A 17,915-nucleotide genomic window follows, 5' to 3' on the forward strand; every position below is an offset into this window, starting at 1 on the left:
CGACAATAATAATTCAATGTGCGTACGCCGCGCGCGTTTTTTTTATTTCAACATTAATTAAAAAAATACAATTTCAAGTCTTGCGGGCATTAAAAACGGGCGCGAAAGTCGATGCTGCCGTCGCTTTATCGCTGTGCTCTGGTATCGAGTAAAACATAATTAAGCATAACTACAGCTACACAGTGCCAATTAAATATGCTTTGGTTCCTAAGTACAGATGCTGCTGCTGCTGCTGTTGTTGTTGTTGTTGTTTAGAGGTAAGTTTTCGGGGCGTCATCGGGCGTGCACTATAAATAAATGTCTCGAGATGCAGTGCGCTTTATTCTGGTCTGGCGGCCCACAACATTGTCGCATTCGCTATCAAGTGCAAATAGTTTTCCTCTTTTTAATGTATTTGGGCGTACTTGCCGATTACGAAACTGGGTGGGCAACAGACTAAGTGTGCGCGGAGGGAGGGTTGGTGTTTTAAGAGGGCCACACTTTGCATACGATATGCTAAGCATTAACGACGTCGCTGACGGCATACACAAATTGCGTGTGACAACAGGGGAAGCTAGTTGTGCTACGGGTAAGGGTAGGGGGAAGGGGTAGGAGTAGCGGTATTCATATTCATTGCTATCGATTTAGCTAGGGGTGTGTTGTGCCTGCGGCTAATTTTTGTTATATTGCCGGCAAATAAGTAGATCGTGATTCATCGCCAAAGCAAATCAATAAAAGAATAAAAAGAACAACATTCAGCATTGCTTTCTTTGGTGTTAGGACTTCAGCAATAGATCATGTGATAAGCAAATGTTATCAGACACCCACAAATAGTATACACAAAATATACACAAATAGACACACACACACACGCTTAGCAACGCCCCTGGGTACGAAATTTGAGTTTCACTTTGTTGAAATATTTTCCAGCTGTTGTTTTCGCTTACTTGTTAAACAGGATGCGCAGAGCAGAGCAGCGGCAGAGGCAGGCCAGGTTGCGGCCATGGTAAGCATATTGCAGGCCAGATGTTTTAGCCTGTCATTTCAAGGCTCCCATGCGTTGCATTGTTTAACACTGTAGCTCTCCCTCGCTCTCTCTCTCTCTCTCTCTCTCCTCCTGTCCCTCTCTTTCTATAAGTACAGGCACTCAAAAAGTACGCGTATTGGTTACATTTCTAGTTTTCTAGGTTTGACCCACTTAACAGCGCGCGGATCACAGACAGCGTAGAAAACAAGAAGAACATTGCAGTCGGTTGCACTCGACTGCGCAATACTCTGTAATTCGAATAAATTCTTCTTTATTCTGCGAGCGAGGTGATGCCGCTGAACTGAAAGTCTAATGCAGTGATGTTCAAATGGTGATGGATTATTAGTTCGATCTTAAACAGAGATTGCCTGTAATCTACCTGCTCTTTTATCCGATGCTCTATTATCCGTTTCTCTTTTATCCGCTTAACTAACTGAAAGCCCACGGCAGACATTTTCAAACTGTGATGGATTGTTAGTTCGATCTTCAACAAAGATTGGCTGTCATCTACCTGCTCTTTTACAGTCGGACATTTCCCAAAACCAATATGCCCCTCTTCGCTTTGTGAACAGTGTATTCAATTCTACAAAACGCCCCGCGTCAGCAGAAAACAAAACCCCAGACCCAAGCTCATTATTCTATATGCTTGGCCTTCCTGCGGCTCAGCTCAGCTCGACTCGAGTTCGTTTTGTTTTGTTTCTTGTTGCAGTTTTTTTCTTTTTATTGTAGTTTCTCTCATTACCCAGCGACTGAGATTACAAGTGCTTATTGCACACGCACATATGTACATGAAGTTAAATACATACACAATTATGCTGATAATGATGCTTAGATTCGTGTATGTGTGTGTGTAAGTAAATACATATGTTAACTGCACTTGACTCGCATTTGCATTGCAATCGCATGCGTTTAAATTAAGCTGATAACTTTGCAAAAGTCCCTTTCTGCTGTTTTCAATTAAAAACTCAATGAAGCCAACACGCCGCGATTTGGCAGCTCAATGAATGCATTTGTTTCATGGTACAGTGAGTGTTCCTTTCAGCTACTCATGGCATACCAAATTTAGTGGCTCCAGCTCTTACAATTTCTGAGTTCGTCGAGATCATTCTATATATATATAGATCATTCTATACAGTAACTCATTATTATGGGAACGCCTAGTACATTACAGATACATGTCAAGTCTTTTGTTTTGATTTTATTTACTTTTTTCTTTCTCTTTTGATATTCATAAATTTTAAATATAAAACAGCTCAATGAATGCACTTGTTTTATGTTACAGTGAATGTTCCTTCCAGTTACTCATGGCATATGTTAACCGCATACCAAATTTAGAGGCTCTTACAGTTTCTCAGTTCGTAGAGATCATTCGTTAACATAGTACAGTAACATTACAGATACATGTTAAGTTGCAGCGAGGACAGCTGTTATAGTCTCTATTTTCTTTCACATTTGACATTCAGAAATTTCAATATAAAACAGATTATAAATCATTGAAATTGTTCCGATAGGCAACATTTTAAAAGCTTTACAAAATTACTTAAGTATCAACTTTTGCCAAGGAGCCATCAAAATTAAATTCTTAGATTAAGTAAATATGTTTCCCATAACAAAATGAATTATGGCCAAGCCAGCCTTGGGGGCTTAAATACGCACGGTCGGCTATAGCCAACGTTTACTGTATATGCATGCGCATGCACTTTTCACAATCGCGCATTGCCAGCGGGCGAAGGTTAATTTATGCACAGACAAACATATACATATGTATATATAACGGGGCATTTCCATTTTAAAAACAAATCTCTGGCGGTTATTGAACTTGACGATGGCATCGCTGTCAACGCTGGCGACACCACCTGACCTTGCCCGCCATACACAATTTTACACGGCGCCCGTTGCGTGTCAAAGTCTTCAACAAAAAAGAAGAAAAGACTCGACAGAACTTAATTTTTGTTCTGTAAGCGACGAAGAAGAAGAAGCAGCAGCATAATGATATAGGGCTGTTGAATGATCTGCCCGAGGGTCAGCTGGGGGCATTGGGGCTAGCCAAGTAAGTGTGTGGAAAGGCGCATTCCACGGGCCCCGGAATTTATCAAAGGCATTAAAAGACGCCAACACACATTCCTCTGATAGGGGGCATATATGTATCTGTGTAGGTGTGACTTGTTATGCCCTAACCTGCGTAGGGTATTGTAATTTGTTCATGTGGTATGTAACGCAGAAGGGGAGGGTATTTAACGTGCGGAACTCCCCATTTATTGCTTTCATTTGTATTTTATTTAAATACAGCTGCAGGCTGATAAACAAGCGGTAGTCAAATTTGATTTCCGCGAACTTTGCAGCTGTTCTGTTTGTTTTCCCTCGCGAAATTTATGTTAAAACAATAAACATATTTATTGGGGCTGTGCGTATGTGTGTCTGCGGGTGTGTGTGTGTGTGTGCGGTTGTGTGTGTGTGGGCGGTGGGCGGTGGGCAGCCTCACGTGGTGGGCAGTGCCCATATAAACAAAAGCGCCCAGCACCAATACCAAAGCCCGCAACGCCTACACACATTCATGTCCCTGACCAAAATATCAATCTAGAATTTGTTATTATACAAATTATATGGCATACATGCATATAAATTTATATATATATATATATATATATATGGGCACTTATGTCTAGGTACATATCGTGTCTAAAGGCAGCCAGATCAAAGCTAAACAAAAGAGCAAAGAAAAACAATAACAAAATATATTTACACAGTGCACAGTTCATAGGTACAAAACGTGGGAAACCTGTAAACGTAAATACAACAGCTACAACAATTTAAAGGCTCATAACTCAGACAGAAAACAACACCCCACACACACACACACACACTCATACACACACACACACATACACGTGATGGCAGTTAATTTGCTTTAATTGCATTTGATATCTTTGCAAATTGTGCTCCAGACCAAAACAACGCTAAATCTATGGCTAATATTACATATGCCCATATGTATATCTACTTATACATATATATTTATATATATATATCGGTTGCATATATATGCGCATCTGTATATTAGCTTGGGTAATAGTTCAAATAGTCAATAAAAATCCATTTGCTGAAAACTTGAGGCAGTCTGGAATATAATTCATTTGCGCTTTTGTCTTGCCAAAAATATATTTTTTCTTTTTATCTGAAGCGAGCGTGTTTTTTTGCTTATTTCCCTATATCCACATACACTGTAATGGAAAAGGCCTGTGGAAATGCACAAATGGAAATGTTTCATGTGTAAAGTTTACAAGTTGGTTTAAGGTCAGAAATCATAAACATGTGCTACAATATTTTACATTTCTAATTGTTGTAAGCATAGACATTTTCTAAAGATTGTTTTTAATTTGCTTAGCATGTCATGAGAATTTTGGAAATTTCAGATATTCAAGTCAGCTAAATTAAGTCGTTAAAAATATAAACTATTACATCTTAGTACATAATACAATAGTACAATAGTACAATATACAATATATATATATGAACATATATACAACATATATATATATATATGGTTAAAGCGGATAACGTTGAAAGTATATATACAAAGGTGATATTATTATTGTTTAGTATTATTGATTTTAAATCTATTTAAATCTGTTACTAAAGTTTCACGAGTTCAAAAACATATATATATTTCTAAGATCAGACTTCTTTTACCCGAGTTAAAGTCAGTTTTCGAAAAAAAATGTCATTAATTTAAATATTCGAAATAAAAATAAGGGCAGTTCTTCAAATAACATAACTTTTTGACATCTTTCTAGCTTTTGACCAAACTTGTAAGAATTACATTCTCATTTTTCCTTTAACAGGCGAATCTAATACTTTTATTTACTCTCTAAAAAGACTGTAAACTCCAAGAAAAATTGATTGTATGTACTCGAAGTTGTTCCAGTTTCGTTAATTGCTTGCGAATATGCGAAAGATTGAAATAAATTAGCTTTGACCATGTCTAAGTATTGTTTTGAGTACTTTCTGTCAAAATATTGATCATTTAACAAATACATAAATAAATTTAGTTGGAGCAAACTTATTTACCCGGAATTTAGGCGGAACTTTGAACAAGTAAACAATTTGTTTCCCATGTGCTCTTTTAATCGATAAGAGCCCGTCATATGACTTATGTCTCTTTATATATATATATGTATATATATATATATATATAAATATATATATGTATCATATATATGTATCATATATATGCTTTCCTGGTTCGTTTGAGTTTGCCACGCCATTTTTCGCATCGCATCATACTTTCAAATATGTATGTGTATTTCTTTCTTCCCTGGGGCACGCAGTCTAATCGAATCGAATCGCCAATGCGAACGTCATTGCATTTGATCAACATTTGCTGTGTCGAATGATTATGACTTAATTGAAATTAATTAGACGGGGTCGCCGTCAGGCAGTCTTTGAGAAATGTGTGGCATCAGCATATGCACATACTATAGATTTCTATATATAAATTGATATATAGATACATATGCATGAGTCTCTTGTTATTAAAGCTTGCTCAACAATATGTCTCGCTGTGTGTTAAATATCAATATCGAAGGTTACTTTATACCCTGCACCAAGAAAATAGGTAGGACTATAAGAAAACTGTGCAACAGGCAGATGACATAATACATTTAAATGAGATTTGGTCGGAAAATGAATGTGAAATGTATTTAAGAAAGAGTTTTCATAGTAAAGAGTTACAGGGTATCCTCCTGCTGGATACATTTGACTACTCTAGACCAGTCCCACTTGTTATATAGTATTTATATATATATTAAACATTTTTATCAATAAGGGCATCAGTAGGGTTTCTCTTTCTATGTATTCTATGGCGGTTCAATGACCGTTTTGGTGACTTGTTTTTATTTTTCCAAAGAGAAAAAAAACAAAACTTTCCGCTGACTGTGCATATCATTAGCTTCGTGTTTTGTTGTTGTTGTTGCTGTTGTGTGTTGCATTGGCACCCCCCAAAAAAAAAACCAATCGACAGCTACAACAGTAGCCGTTGCTGCCATAAAAGACCAGATCCAGGTCTCTTCGTGCCGCTTGCCGCGTGACTCAGTTTGCTCGCCGCTGTGGAAATTGGGCAGCGAAGCGTGCCACACGCTGCAGCACGGCTGAAGCCACCAGTTGTTATTGTTGTTGTTGTTGTTGTTATTGTTTCATTATGGTAGCTTGTTATTGTTGTTCTGCATTGTGGCTTTGGTTGCAGCCGCTGCAGAAAATGGCTTTCAGTAAGCATAAAGACTGCCCAGCGCAAAGCAGCAGAGCACAAGCCACAGTTTCAACAGAAGTAATACAAATTATTTATCGTTACACACACATATATATATATAGAACTCTATAAAATACAAATCATTTGCTTATTTACAGCTTAGTTGCCGCGTGGTTTGCCAGAGACGTTTGCTATGATGCGCTACTCAGAAATATCGCGCGACCTGTCCACGGATAATCTGCGCTACTCGGAGGTAGGTTTGTGCGTTTCCCCATCCACATCCTTGACTCACATTTCTATTAAACACACACACAGCTGAGCAGAAAACCCGCTGCTGATTATGTGGGCTATGCCGGGCAGACATTTGTGACAGCTTCGCCCACACAGTCGCGCTGCCAGCCACAGCAGTCGGCATCACCGCATCGTCCGTCGAAGCAGCGCAGTTCCAATGGCAATGCACACACCATGGCCTGTTTGCGTCAGGACAAAAGCCAGCAGGAGCTGCAGGCGGAGCAGGCACAGGCGCAGCTGCCCGTCAGCAAGACGTTGAATATTAAGGGAACGCGCCGCAAGAACTCGATTGGCTGCCTGACCAGCTTCAGCTCGTCGCCGGACTCGCCGGGTTGTTACTACAGCATAGCGTGAGTACACACACGAGAGTCAAGCAAATCAAATAAATATATATATATTAATTGGTTCATCTAATTTCGCACTTGCAGTACAACCGCAGCGCCAGCGAACAAATCGCAGAGTTTGCCAGCGCATGGCTCTATTAAGCAACTGGATGCGGTCATCTTGAGTGCATTGCGTGTGCCCGCCGATGTGCTGGCCAATCAGATAACGCTGCTCGACTTTCCCATCTTTGCACTCATACAGCCGGACGAGCTGAGCAGCTGCGCCTGGACCAAAAAGGACAAGCATGTGGCTACACCGAACATTGTCGCCTTTACCAAGCGCTTCAATCACACCAGCTTCTGGACGGTGCAGGAAATACTCAATGCCGAGCAGCCCAAGCAGCGTGCAGAGATCATGACACACTTTATTAAGGTGCAAAATTCAACGTGTATTCAAAGTCAACTTTATGCTAAACCCATTTACTTTTCAGGTGGCCAAAAAGCTGCACGAACTGAACAATCTGCACTCGCTGTTCGCCATTATCTCGGCTATGCAGAGCGCCAGCATTTATCGTCTCAAAAAGACCTGGGCCTGTTTGTCCAAGAAGGATCGACAGTCCTTTGAGCGCCTCAGCGATATATTTAGCGATCAGAATAACTGGGCTAATTTGCGCTCGTACTTGGAGAGTCTTCGTCTGCCGTGCATACCCTATCTGGGCCTATTTCTGACAGACTTGATCTACATCGATCTGGCGCATCCGCACAAGGGCGGCCTGGAGCCGGATCAGCGGCGCAACAAGATGAATAACATACTGCGCGTCATCTCCAATTACCAGCAGTCGGATTATCAGCACATACAGCCGCATGAGTCCACGCAAAAGTATCTGACCTCCATACGCTACATTGAGGAGCTGCAGAACATATTCGAGGAGGATCAATACAAGTAATTGGCCTGAAATTAGTAAACGCGCGAGTAAAGCTTAATTTGCTATTGAATTTAAACAGACGCTCGTTGAACCTGGAGCCCGCCTCACCCTCTGGACCCAGTTCGTCCTCCTGCAGCTCGAAGGAGTCATTTAATGTGGAATCGATAACACCAGCGCTGGGCTGTTTGAATCTGTCGCCCGCCAAGACCATAGGCTCCATGCGCATGGCCAGCGGCACCAAGTTCGTGCCCGGCCATCGCAAGTGCCGCAGCCTGGGCACCAAGTAAGTCACCCAACTGCAACTAATTCATTCAAATCTTTGCGCGCATTCAAAACACTATTTCGTGTCTTGTCCCAACAAAAAATCAATAATCAAAATCAACTTTCGATTTCGTTTCTTAAACATCACTCGACACAAAACTCACTGCGCAATTGGACTGAACCTTTGGGGGTCCCGAGCAAACGTTAACATTACTCTATATCAACTTTTACACTCAATACTATTATTGTTATTATTGTCTCTGGTCTATGTCTCACTTATGCTTTTTGCTTTTGGCTTTCGTTCTGTATCTTTGTATCTGTATCTGTATCTGTGCCTCTTTGTTTGTAACTGCAACTGGCTGCGCATTAGAATTCGCAGCAGCAGCCTGCCGCGCAATTTTGCACAAAGGTGCCAGTGCTGCATTGTGATGATTGCGCCGGGCATTGGCACAATCTCGAACAAGCGCTGCAGATGCCGCCGGTGAGTGCCCGTAGCTAGGATCTATATAATAGGAATAATCAGCTGCTTACTTATCTTTCTTATCAGTTCATCATCAGTTTGTGTGCACGGACCCAACTTAAAATGCTTCCATATAAACGAGACCCATCAAAATAACACATGTAAACACGCAACACTCTTATCTTCGGAGTGCCGAATGTTATATACACTTGCAGATATAGATTAGTCGGTATTTTTCTTTGCTTAAAATTGTTTGACTCGGAGCTGTTTGATATTGTGAGACAATGTCAATAGAATGAAGTATATTGGACGCATAATGGAGCTCACAATTTGGTTGGCTAAAGACAAAACTCTTGTTTCATAAAAAGACTTAATTTTTCTCCGATTGTTCCTATGAGAGTTATATGATATTCTCCTTCGAAATTCATATCAATATATAGTTTGGTCAAGATAACCTTAAAAAGTCGTCCATGTAAAATCTCTGTTTTCGGTCGTTCATTCCTATGGCAACCACATAAAAGATATAGTCAGATCTGACCGATTATCTTATGTGCTGCCCGCTGAAAAGAAGAATCTACCATATACTGTAGAAACTGTTAATGAATATATAAGCTTTATGAGTTTGGGGATGTTCCCTTTAATGGGTCACACATTGCGTGACAAAATTCTAAAGCCCTCCTCTGCATGGGTATAAGAACACACAACACACGCCCCCACACACGCTTGTCTTTGGGTCTAAATTAGCCGTATGAATTAAGCCAATTGAATTTCGTTTCGCCCATCTCTGCCACATGCATCACTCACCCACACTCGCACACCCACACGCACCCTCTCACACACACACGCACACGCGCTCTTAGATGCTTTACTTTCCGTTTGCTTCAACCCATTTGAACGCCTGCCTGCATGACGCCCCTTCTGTGAATATATATATATATATAAGGCGTGCTGTTCCGACAAATATCTATATCGTCTGTGCTTTCGCAGCATCTTTGGCAAAATCGCGCCGAACAACTACGAGGGACATCCGCATCACTTGCATCTGGAACTGGATCCGACGGTCCAGCAGCCGCGTCATCATTTGCTCGACGACTCTGTACTGGAGCACAGCGATGCACTGTCCAGTGCGGACCTCACCTCGCTGGAGAGCGCCGAGGGCATCCTGTGCGATTTCATGGGCAGCAATTGCGATCTGATGTCGCCGGAGGCAGCGGCTGCCATGCAGGGCTGTGTGCGTCGCAAGACCGTGCAGAAGGAGGGCCGGAAGCCCGCGGTGGCCTCCTGGCAGCGCTACTGGCTGCAGATCTGGGCCAATTCGCTTGTGTACTTTCCGCCCAAGTCGTTCAAGGGCAGCGAACGCGGCGACTTCAAGCGTGAGCCGTGCAAGGTGTGTCCCCTGGAGGGCTGGTATGCCCATGTCAGCGACAATACCAAGCACAAGAACACCTTTGAGCTATACCACCGCACCCTGGGCACCGTTTACAAGTTTCGCACGGACAGTCCGCAGATGACGCATCTCTGGACGAACGCCATTTGCAAGCTGGCAACGATGCGTGTGCCAAAGCCATTGCCCGCCAATCTGATGTCCTTCGAGTGAGTCACAGGCAGGACTGCAGGACTGGACACCAACGAAAATGATAAAAAAAGAAAAACTGTACTCAACAATTAGATTTAATTAGCTGTTGATTTACTCACGAATTCACTTTGCAACGCAACTGATGAAAACCACGCAAAACAGAACATTCCCGCGGCTCTCTGCTTGTTCAAGCAACCCATAAAAAACAACCCACACACCGAAAATAACAACAAAAACTAACGAACAAATTGTAATTTGCAAATTCAACGATTTCAAATGGTATTTCAAAAGACTGACAGACTAGCAGAGAACAAGATTAAGATGAAGATGGATTACAGCGAAAAAGGAAACACTCAGAAACACACGAAACTCGTCCCGACAACAGTCTACAAAAAAACAATACGATAAATGATATTGGTCACAGCTAACTATAATTAACTATGGGTTATATCTAGACTCTTTGGCCGATTTCTCAACTGGCCCACAAATCTCGAATGCTTTTTTGTGCTGTAGCCTAAATGTTTGATTAATTGTATGCGTTTATCTTGTAATTAGCATTAAAAACATAATCATTTTCGACGATTTAATTAACTATGTATGTTCATATATATATATGCGCTGATTGTGCCATATTAATTTTTAATTAAAACATAGTTTTAAACACGATTTACATATACACACACACACATATATATTTATATATATATATATAGAAGAAGCAACTGCACTTTATGCAAAACATTTGTACCGCCTTTTCTTAGGCCAAGTCTAACTATAATTAATTAATTGCTTAATTCCAAGTGTCTAAGGTAAACGTTCGTTCAGCTTAACTATTTTGCAACAAAGAATCAAAAAAAAAAGAAAACTATATATAACGCATACTCGAAACGGTAAACATAGGCTTTAAATAAGAAAGATTGAGAATTGCTATCACGATTTATACTATTATGTTGCATGGTAGGTTCTAGTTTTAGGTTAATTTTAGCTTAAGTGTCTAGTTTTATATGTTGCATGTTTTCTATAGACAATACAGCTTGAATTCTACAAAAAATCGAAAACTATGTTAACTATGGGCAACAGTTTCTTCAGATACATCAGTTAGATATATATATAGTACAGATATATACATTTAAGCTACTGGCACACATTTGATTTGCAGAGTCTTACCTTAAGCATAAAAAGAAATGCAGCGAACAAAAGTCGATTAAAAAAACAAACTAAAAATACGAAAACTATCAAAACTAATGCCCTTTTATGTGCATTATATAATGTCGTACGTTATTTATAACAATTTTCACCGCGCCAATTTGCAATTCATTTGCGCGTTTGCTTCATGAATTTCAATAAGTGGCACCGCAGCATTTCGGGCCAGTTAACTTTAAGAGCGGACGGAGTCTTAAAACTTGCCAGTCGATTGCGAAACATGAAAGGGTCCACAATTAGAGGCGGCAGCCAAGTTAACAGCCGGTGTCACAGTGACAGGATGACAATGATGACAGCCCAAGCCAAACGCAGCTGTGGCCGGATTTATGGGCTGGCTTTCCCGCTGCTGTTGCCGCTGTTGCTGCTTCTCCTCCTCCGCATAGATGACAGTGTGGGCGGCAAGACAACGACCATGTAAGTGTTGAGGATTGTTGTGTAATCGCCAGTCGGCGAAACGACTTTCACCCAACTCTACAACTCTACCAGTCACACTTCCTGTTTGCCCCACATGCAGTGTGCGTCATACGGATACAGTGGAGCCGCATTTGGATGGCTTCTGGACAAATAGGACCACGTGGAATGCGCGCTGGGTTAAGTACTGGCGCGCCAAGCGCATTTACGAGCCCGTCTGGAAGAAAGTCTGGACGCCCACCATACTCAACGAATGGGTGCCGCTGCCCAACGCGCCGCCGCCGGATGCCTGGCAGCAGCCGGAGGAGGATAAACAGGACAAACAGCAGCTGCACTCCAGCTAGGCCTGAGAGACTGACTAACTACTACAATTAAGTTTATTTATTTATTTATTTATTTGTTAATTAAACGCTGTTTAAGTCTAGAGATAATTTAAGCGTACGCCGAATCAAGAGGGGGGGGACCTTACGTGCTAGCGACTGGTTTACAACTATTTACAAGGAGCCTGGAATTGGGCGAGTGGCATATGTTATACATATGTATAAATATTCGTGGATGCTCTACGCGCCCGGAAACTTAAATGACTGCGATGTGGCGGCGGCAGCAACCGGCGATTTGGCTGCCTCCAGCGTCTTGGCCTGGAAATCTGCACTGGCCACTGGCTGCAGTAGTGTTGGCTTTGACGCCGAGGCATTGCTGTCGTCCCGTTTCCAGACAACCTTATCCTTTTCACTGGTGGCGCCTTTGTCTTTGCGATCCCAGTCCCAGCCAACGTCATGATGGTGATGGTCGTGATGGTGATCGGGTGTGGGGAACCATTCGGATATTACAACTGGCTTCCAGATTTTCTTCCAGCCAGGCACCCAAATTTCCTTCCAGCCGGGCACCCAGATTTGTTTCCAGGCCTCCTTCCACTCTAGTTTGTCGTTCCAGATTTGTTTCTTGCCTGGCTTCCAGTATTGTTTCCATGCCTCCTTCCATTCCAGCTTCTTCTCTGGCACCCAGATTTGCTTTTTAGCTGGCTTCCAGATCTTTTTCCAGTGTGATTTCCACACAACCTTCTTCTTCCACAGATCGTGACTGGTGTACTCCCAACCCTCATGATCCTTGCCCAAGTATTTTTCGCCAGGAATGCCAACCTACAAATAATACAATTTGGTTTAAGTATTGTAAACAATGGGCTTTTGTTGAACCTTACCTTGACTAGTTCGGGCGTCCAGTACTGCTTCCAGTCGGGAACCTGAATATCCTTCCAAGCGGGCACTAAAATCTCCTTCCAATGCGGCACCTAAAATACAGTTCATGAATAAGAAAACCGACTCAACAGAACTTCCAGTCGTGTAACTCACCCATATTTGCTTCCAGGCGGGCACTTGAATCTCCTTCCAGCCTGGCACCTTGACCCAATGCGGCTTGTAGATCTGTGATTGAATCAGATTAAAGTCGGCTTTAAGAACATTCTTAATAAGTTGCTTCAATTACCTTCTTCCAAGATGGATTCCAGATTTGCTTCTTGGCTGGATTCCATATCTTCTTCCAGCCCTCCTTCCACTCGACTTTCTTCTTCCAATAGCCGGGATCGTGGTGCTCGTGATGCTCGTGGTGTTCGTGTATGTGATGCTCGTGCACATCATGCTCGCCAATGCCGAGATCGAGACCCAGGCCGAAGCCGTCGCCGATGCGCTGCTGCGCCACGCTCTTGCCGCTCACCTGGGACTCGGCTGCCTGCTGATCGCCCACAGCTTTGGCATGGCTGCCTCTGGTGGCGACAGAGAGCGCGCCGAGCAAACCCAACTTTAAATAAAGCAAAGTCATTTGATATTAGTCAACATCTCCGAAAAAAAAAACGAAAGACTTAGGCAACAAACGCGCCCGCTTAGGGATCAAGCCGAATTCGCAACGATTATGTTAATTAATTAAATATTCTTCATGTGAAGCGTAAAAGCCCACAACTGGTTTTAACTGGGTCAGCCAGTTGCCGACTCTGTTTGTCCCATTCTGCTCAACTTTTTTTTTCGCATTGTTTGCACTGAGAGTCCATTGACTGCGCCCAGACAAAAAGTAAGAGTGAAATGTTGCGTCACTTTGTAGTCTTTTTTTTTGGGTGGGTTATAAATATGTCAGTTCGTCTTGATATAGCCTGACCCGGCTGCAGGTCAAAGCCATCGGGTGGCATAGGCAATCTTTGTGTGTCATTTTTGGCTGCTTTTATTTCATTTCTTTCTTTACAAGGCCCAAAGGTCTGTTGGCATTATGCAAATGCCCGCTTTTGGGCCTGTCTCTGTCTCTCTTTGATTTAGCGTTGGTGTAGCCAAGCTCCGTATTTGGTGCTGCTGGCGAGGTCATAGTATTTGGCGTCAATTTGCTGTCATCTTTGGCTGGGTATTTCACATAATCCTAATCTATCAAATTTTAAAGCACATAAGCCCAATCAATTGTCAACTTCGATCCGATTATGAAATGTAAATTAGCGCCAGCAAAAAAATTATCTCATCGCTGGCGCTGGGGGTGCTAATTGCAACCGATATCTCATGTGGAGTGCACAGCAGCTAAGCCGCAGTTTCCGCAGTCGGTGGGCAGTGAAAGTCGCCAGCGATGCCGTCTGCGAGCTCCTGACGCGACTGGTTTGGTTTGCCCGCCATTGGATCATCGATCGTGAGGGAAAAGAGCTCGACTCCAATGCACATTTCATGGGCAAGCGCTAATGAAACCATCCCGCCGCCTCTATATTTGTGCGCTTTTAATTGTTGACAATGCGCCTCAAAAGACCACAAAAAAAAAACAGAGTGCAGAGCAGGAGAAAACCGGAGAGGGTCTCAAATGTCGTGCTATTGACAGGCGACAACAGGCCCACCCGGCTGGAAAGTGTGCGAGTGGGAAAATCGCCTTTGAAAATTAGCCTAACACGCATTAATTGTTTTTTTTTTTAATGTCCACTTAATATTTGAGAAACTTGAGATTATGGTTTATGAAAGCTGAATAGTTAAAAGTTAGTCCCAGCGCTAAACCTATTCAAATATTTTGAATACAAATATTTCCATCCTAGATATAAAAAACCTAGATATAAAAATCTGTTTTTTAAATCAAATTATCCAGCTTACATATAGTATTTATCCAATAGGGCTTATTAACTCAAGTAATTGGTGCATAATGCCTTATTTACGCTCCACACTTCGAAATTTTTGAAGCCGCAACTAAACTTAAATTTTGCAATTTGTAGCTTTGCGCATCTTTGAAGCATAATTTCCATATGTCTGTGTGTGTGTGTCTGTGTGTGTTAGCCGTTTGGCAGTTTGGTAAACAAATTGTGCGCATCTATTATAAAACTGCACTAAAGTGACAAAATTGTATTCCATTAGTTCCACTTGGCTGGCAAGACCAAGTCAACAACAACAACAACAATGACAACATTTCACACTATCTTATGCACTTTGTTGACACACTTGGTAATTACCATAAAATGCCGCTGGATCCTCATGGCTCCCGCTTAACGTTGGCTGGGGGTTGGCCCTAGACCGGGAAAATGTAACACTAATTCACTTGGGCACGAGAAATTATCAACTCCTTTGGGGCACCACTCGCTTCGTGGGCAACGCGCGCAACTCTTTGGGCCACTTTCGTGGATCTGACTGTCGCACTGGAGATTGGGGAGCCAGGTTAAATAGACGGCGCACAGGTGCAGCCGGCGCCAAGTAGCCGAAAAAGAAAACGAAAACGAAATGAGAGCGCCAACTAAATTGAAAATGAGAGCGAGTCGCAGCAGAAGCCGAAGACCTTGAATTCTGATAACGGTTTTGTGTGTAAACAATGACACAGCGAGCTTTCGGCTGCCTGGCAAAAGCTCAGCTTGCGCTCGGCCTGAGCTCAGCTTGCAATAGAGAGAGTGTGTGAGAGAGAGAGAGAGAGAGCGAGCGTGGGCCGGCATTCGCTCTTCTCTTTTGTGCTGCGCATTCGCATTTGTTTAGAGCGACGTGACGTGCAGCTCGAAGACGCAAAGGAGGCGGCGGGTGCAGCGGGTTCAGCCGCTGCTCCAAATGTTGTAATCGCAGCCAAGCTTATGGCAATAAAAGTTATAAATCTTAATAAAAAAAAGGCCAAAAATGACAATAACAGCAACAACAACAACATTGGCGCAATGCAAATTAATAGCACGAAATGGGAAATTAACGAAAACCAAAAAAACAAATTGTATGGCAACGTTGCGCATATCTTTCGTTTAGCTTAGCTTAAGTTAGGTTGGGGTTTTTATAATGCGTATATATTTGTTGTTGCTGTTGCTTTTGGGAATTCTTGTTCAATAATGACGACACGAAGGCCGTCACGTTCGTGAGGCGCCTGATGTCCACACACAACGGATTGCCTTTGGGATTGATTGGATTGGGCAGCAGCGTATCAATTAGTGGCTTTTAATGTCATTTATAAGCCATACTTGGCGCTCTAACTCGGTTAAGGGCAGTCGCTCGCGTTGCGTTGCGTGCCAAATGGGATCTAAACACAACAACAAGTCGTTTTTGTCCCAGCTGCATTTTTGCATGTGCAACAATGTGGCAACGCTTGGCCAGAGCAAACCCATTGGAAAAATGCCGCTTAAATATGGCGCAATTTATTTCCTGCATCTTTTGTTTTTGAGAACAAAACAAAACAAAACAAAACTGAGAAACATCCGGAATTCCAATTGAAGCAGCGCTCTTTAAATGGCTTGCTACATTTCCAAGAGCCAAATTAATTGCATGTTGATTTAGTTTCAAACAATTCCCCCGGTTTCGGCCAGTCTGCGTCCGAGTTCCACGTGGAAGCGTGCGTGTGTGGCAGCGTGTGGTTCCGTTACTTAGTGGGCAGCTCTCTTGGCCAAAACAAAAGGCAACATGTTGCATAATATACAATATTATTGTGAAGCCAATCTGGTTGCCTGTTAAATCAATCAAAAAATTATTGAAAGTGTTTGCTCATATTAAATACAATATAATAATAGTTGTGTGTATGTTTCCTGCTGCCGAAAGTAGTTGAAATTCATTGCTGTTCATAAATTATTTATTTAGTTAACAGTTGGGCTTGGCTAGTTTCAAAATATAACCTATAAATAATAGTATTTGGCATCGTTATTGCCCAGATCGTTAGCCCAGCTCGCAATGTATTCGCTTGAATAACTCAAATGCGTAAATATCTATTTACCGGGCAGCTGCTCCATAAGGAAGTGGCACCAGCATCATCATGATTCGCACCAGACGTTAACTAAACTTATATTAATATTCATTAAAGTTAGATAAATGAAATCTCCGCCAGCCCCTGCAGCATGCGATTCAGGAAGTGGCCAAAAGCCGCAGACTGCAATTGCAATTGCAACTGAAACTGGAAGTGGAACTGGAACTGGACTTCAGTGCAAATGAAATGCGTAACATGAAGGCGAGAGGCAAAGAGGCCACATTGGGCCGTCTGGCCATATTCATGGCTTCCTTTCGCGGCTCAAAGTCAACGCGAGCTGCTCTCCCTCCATGTCTCCATGTCTCCATTACTCCATGTCTCCATGTCTCTCCATGTGATGTGTTATGATGGCAGGCAGCGCGTATAATGTTGACGACGATAAACCCGACGCCAGCAGCCGTTGAACCACTTTTACTTTTCGATTCCAAATTGTCTGATGGCGATTTGTTTTCTTTCTATTTGTTGTTGTTTATTTTTCATATTTATTCATCGCGTACGAATTGGCCACTCGCTGCTCTTATCGTGGCCAGTAATCAGTCAATGTGTTAAGTGCTTAAGCGTCTAAGGGTGTGTGTATGTGTGTGTGTGTGTGTGAGTGTGTGTGGTGTTCCGGCAGGAAAATTGGAGCAGCATTTGGCATGCACTTCCTGCACGGCACCTGATTTGAATGACCAAAAGTTTGCAGAGATTGCAGAGATTGGACAATCCGCTTTGGCGTGGGCGTGTGCCAAGCAAATAACTCAGGGCGACAGTTAAGAGATGGGGGCGTGCCCAACTGATTAACATAGCCACAGCATGTCAATGAACCACTTTTTAGCTATTTGGCTTTGCCACCTTATACATTGAGCCTGAGCCTGCGCGTGCGCCTTTTACTTCCGATTGACACATGGCTTCCTGCTTGGCCACCAAAATAGGCAAATGCTGCTTTTTGGGCCGCCAACGTGGCGGCTGGCCGAACCACTTCCAGACAGTTGACAGGTCCAAAACGTACACGCACCAAAGGCAATCGAG

General features: G+C 42.5%; 3 protein-coding genes across 6 annotated transcripts in view; 2 read left to right on the forward strand and 1 right to left on the reverse strand.

The window, feature by feature from the left end:
- RalGPS (Ral GEF with PH domain and SH3 binding motif) overlaps positions 1 to 17,915 on the forward strand; it is a 22,301-nt gene continuing 4,386 nt past the window's right edge. Inside the window, exons 1-7 of one of the 4 annotated variants that reach the window (XM_064684353.1) lie at positions 1 to 257; positions 6,410 to 6,504; positions 6,567 to 6,892; positions 6,971 to 7,298; positions 7,357 to 7,808; positions 7,871 to 8,074; positions 9,500 to 10,526. In XM_064684353.1, the coding sequence (XP_064540423.1) occupies positions 6,445 to 6,504; positions 6,567 to 6,892; positions 6,971 to 7,298; positions 7,357 to 7,808; positions 7,871 to 8,074; positions 9,500 to 10,109 (1,980 nt within the window). In that variant the 5' untranslated portion in view covers positions 1 to 257; positions 6,410 to 6,444 and the 3' untranslated portion in view covers positions 10,110 to 10,526. Of the gene's footprint in view, positions 258 to 6,347; positions 6,505 to 6,566; positions 6,893 to 6,970; positions 7,299 to 7,356; positions 7,809 to 7,870; positions 8,075 to 8,422; positions 8,553 to 9,499; positions 10,527 to 17,915 lie in introns of those variants that run through there. The other 3 variants (XM_064684354.1, XM_064684352.1, XM_064684355.1) reach the window with 3 other exon arrangements.
- On the forward strand, positions 10,542 to 12,101 carry LOC135429874 (uncharacterized). The gene is made up of 2 exons (XM_064684360.1): positions 10,542 to 11,705; positions 11,806 to 12,101. Exons 1-2 carry the CDS (start codon positions 11,422 to 11,424, stop codon positions 12,044 to 12,046), a joined length of 525 nt encoding a protein of 174 aa, XP_064540430.1. The 5' UTR covers positions 10,542 to 11,421; the 3' UTR covers positions 12,047 to 12,101.
- LOC135429873 (uncharacterized) lies at positions 12,074 to 15,318 on the reverse strand. The gene is made up of 5 exons (XM_064684359.1): positions 15,157 to 15,318; positions 13,185 to 13,496; positions 13,052 to 13,123; positions 12,901 to 12,990; positions 12,074 to 12,841 (listed from the first exon to the last, which is right to left on the reverse strand). Exons 1-5 carry the CDS (start codon positions 15,178 to 15,180, stop codon positions 12,263 to 12,265), a joined length of 1,077 nt encoding a protein of 358 aa, XP_064540429.1. The 5' UTR covers positions 15,181 to 15,318; the 3' UTR covers positions 12,074 to 12,262.

Source organism: Drosophila montana, unplaced genomic scaffold, assembly GCF_035044405.1.
Source record: "Drosophila montana isolate Dmon_TW-CO22-7 unplaced genomic scaffold, ASM3504440v1 contig_2716_1, whole genome shotgun sequence".
Taxonomy (NCBI): domain Eukaryota; kingdom Metazoa; phylum Arthropoda; class Insecta; order Diptera; family Drosophilidae; genus Drosophila; species Drosophila montana.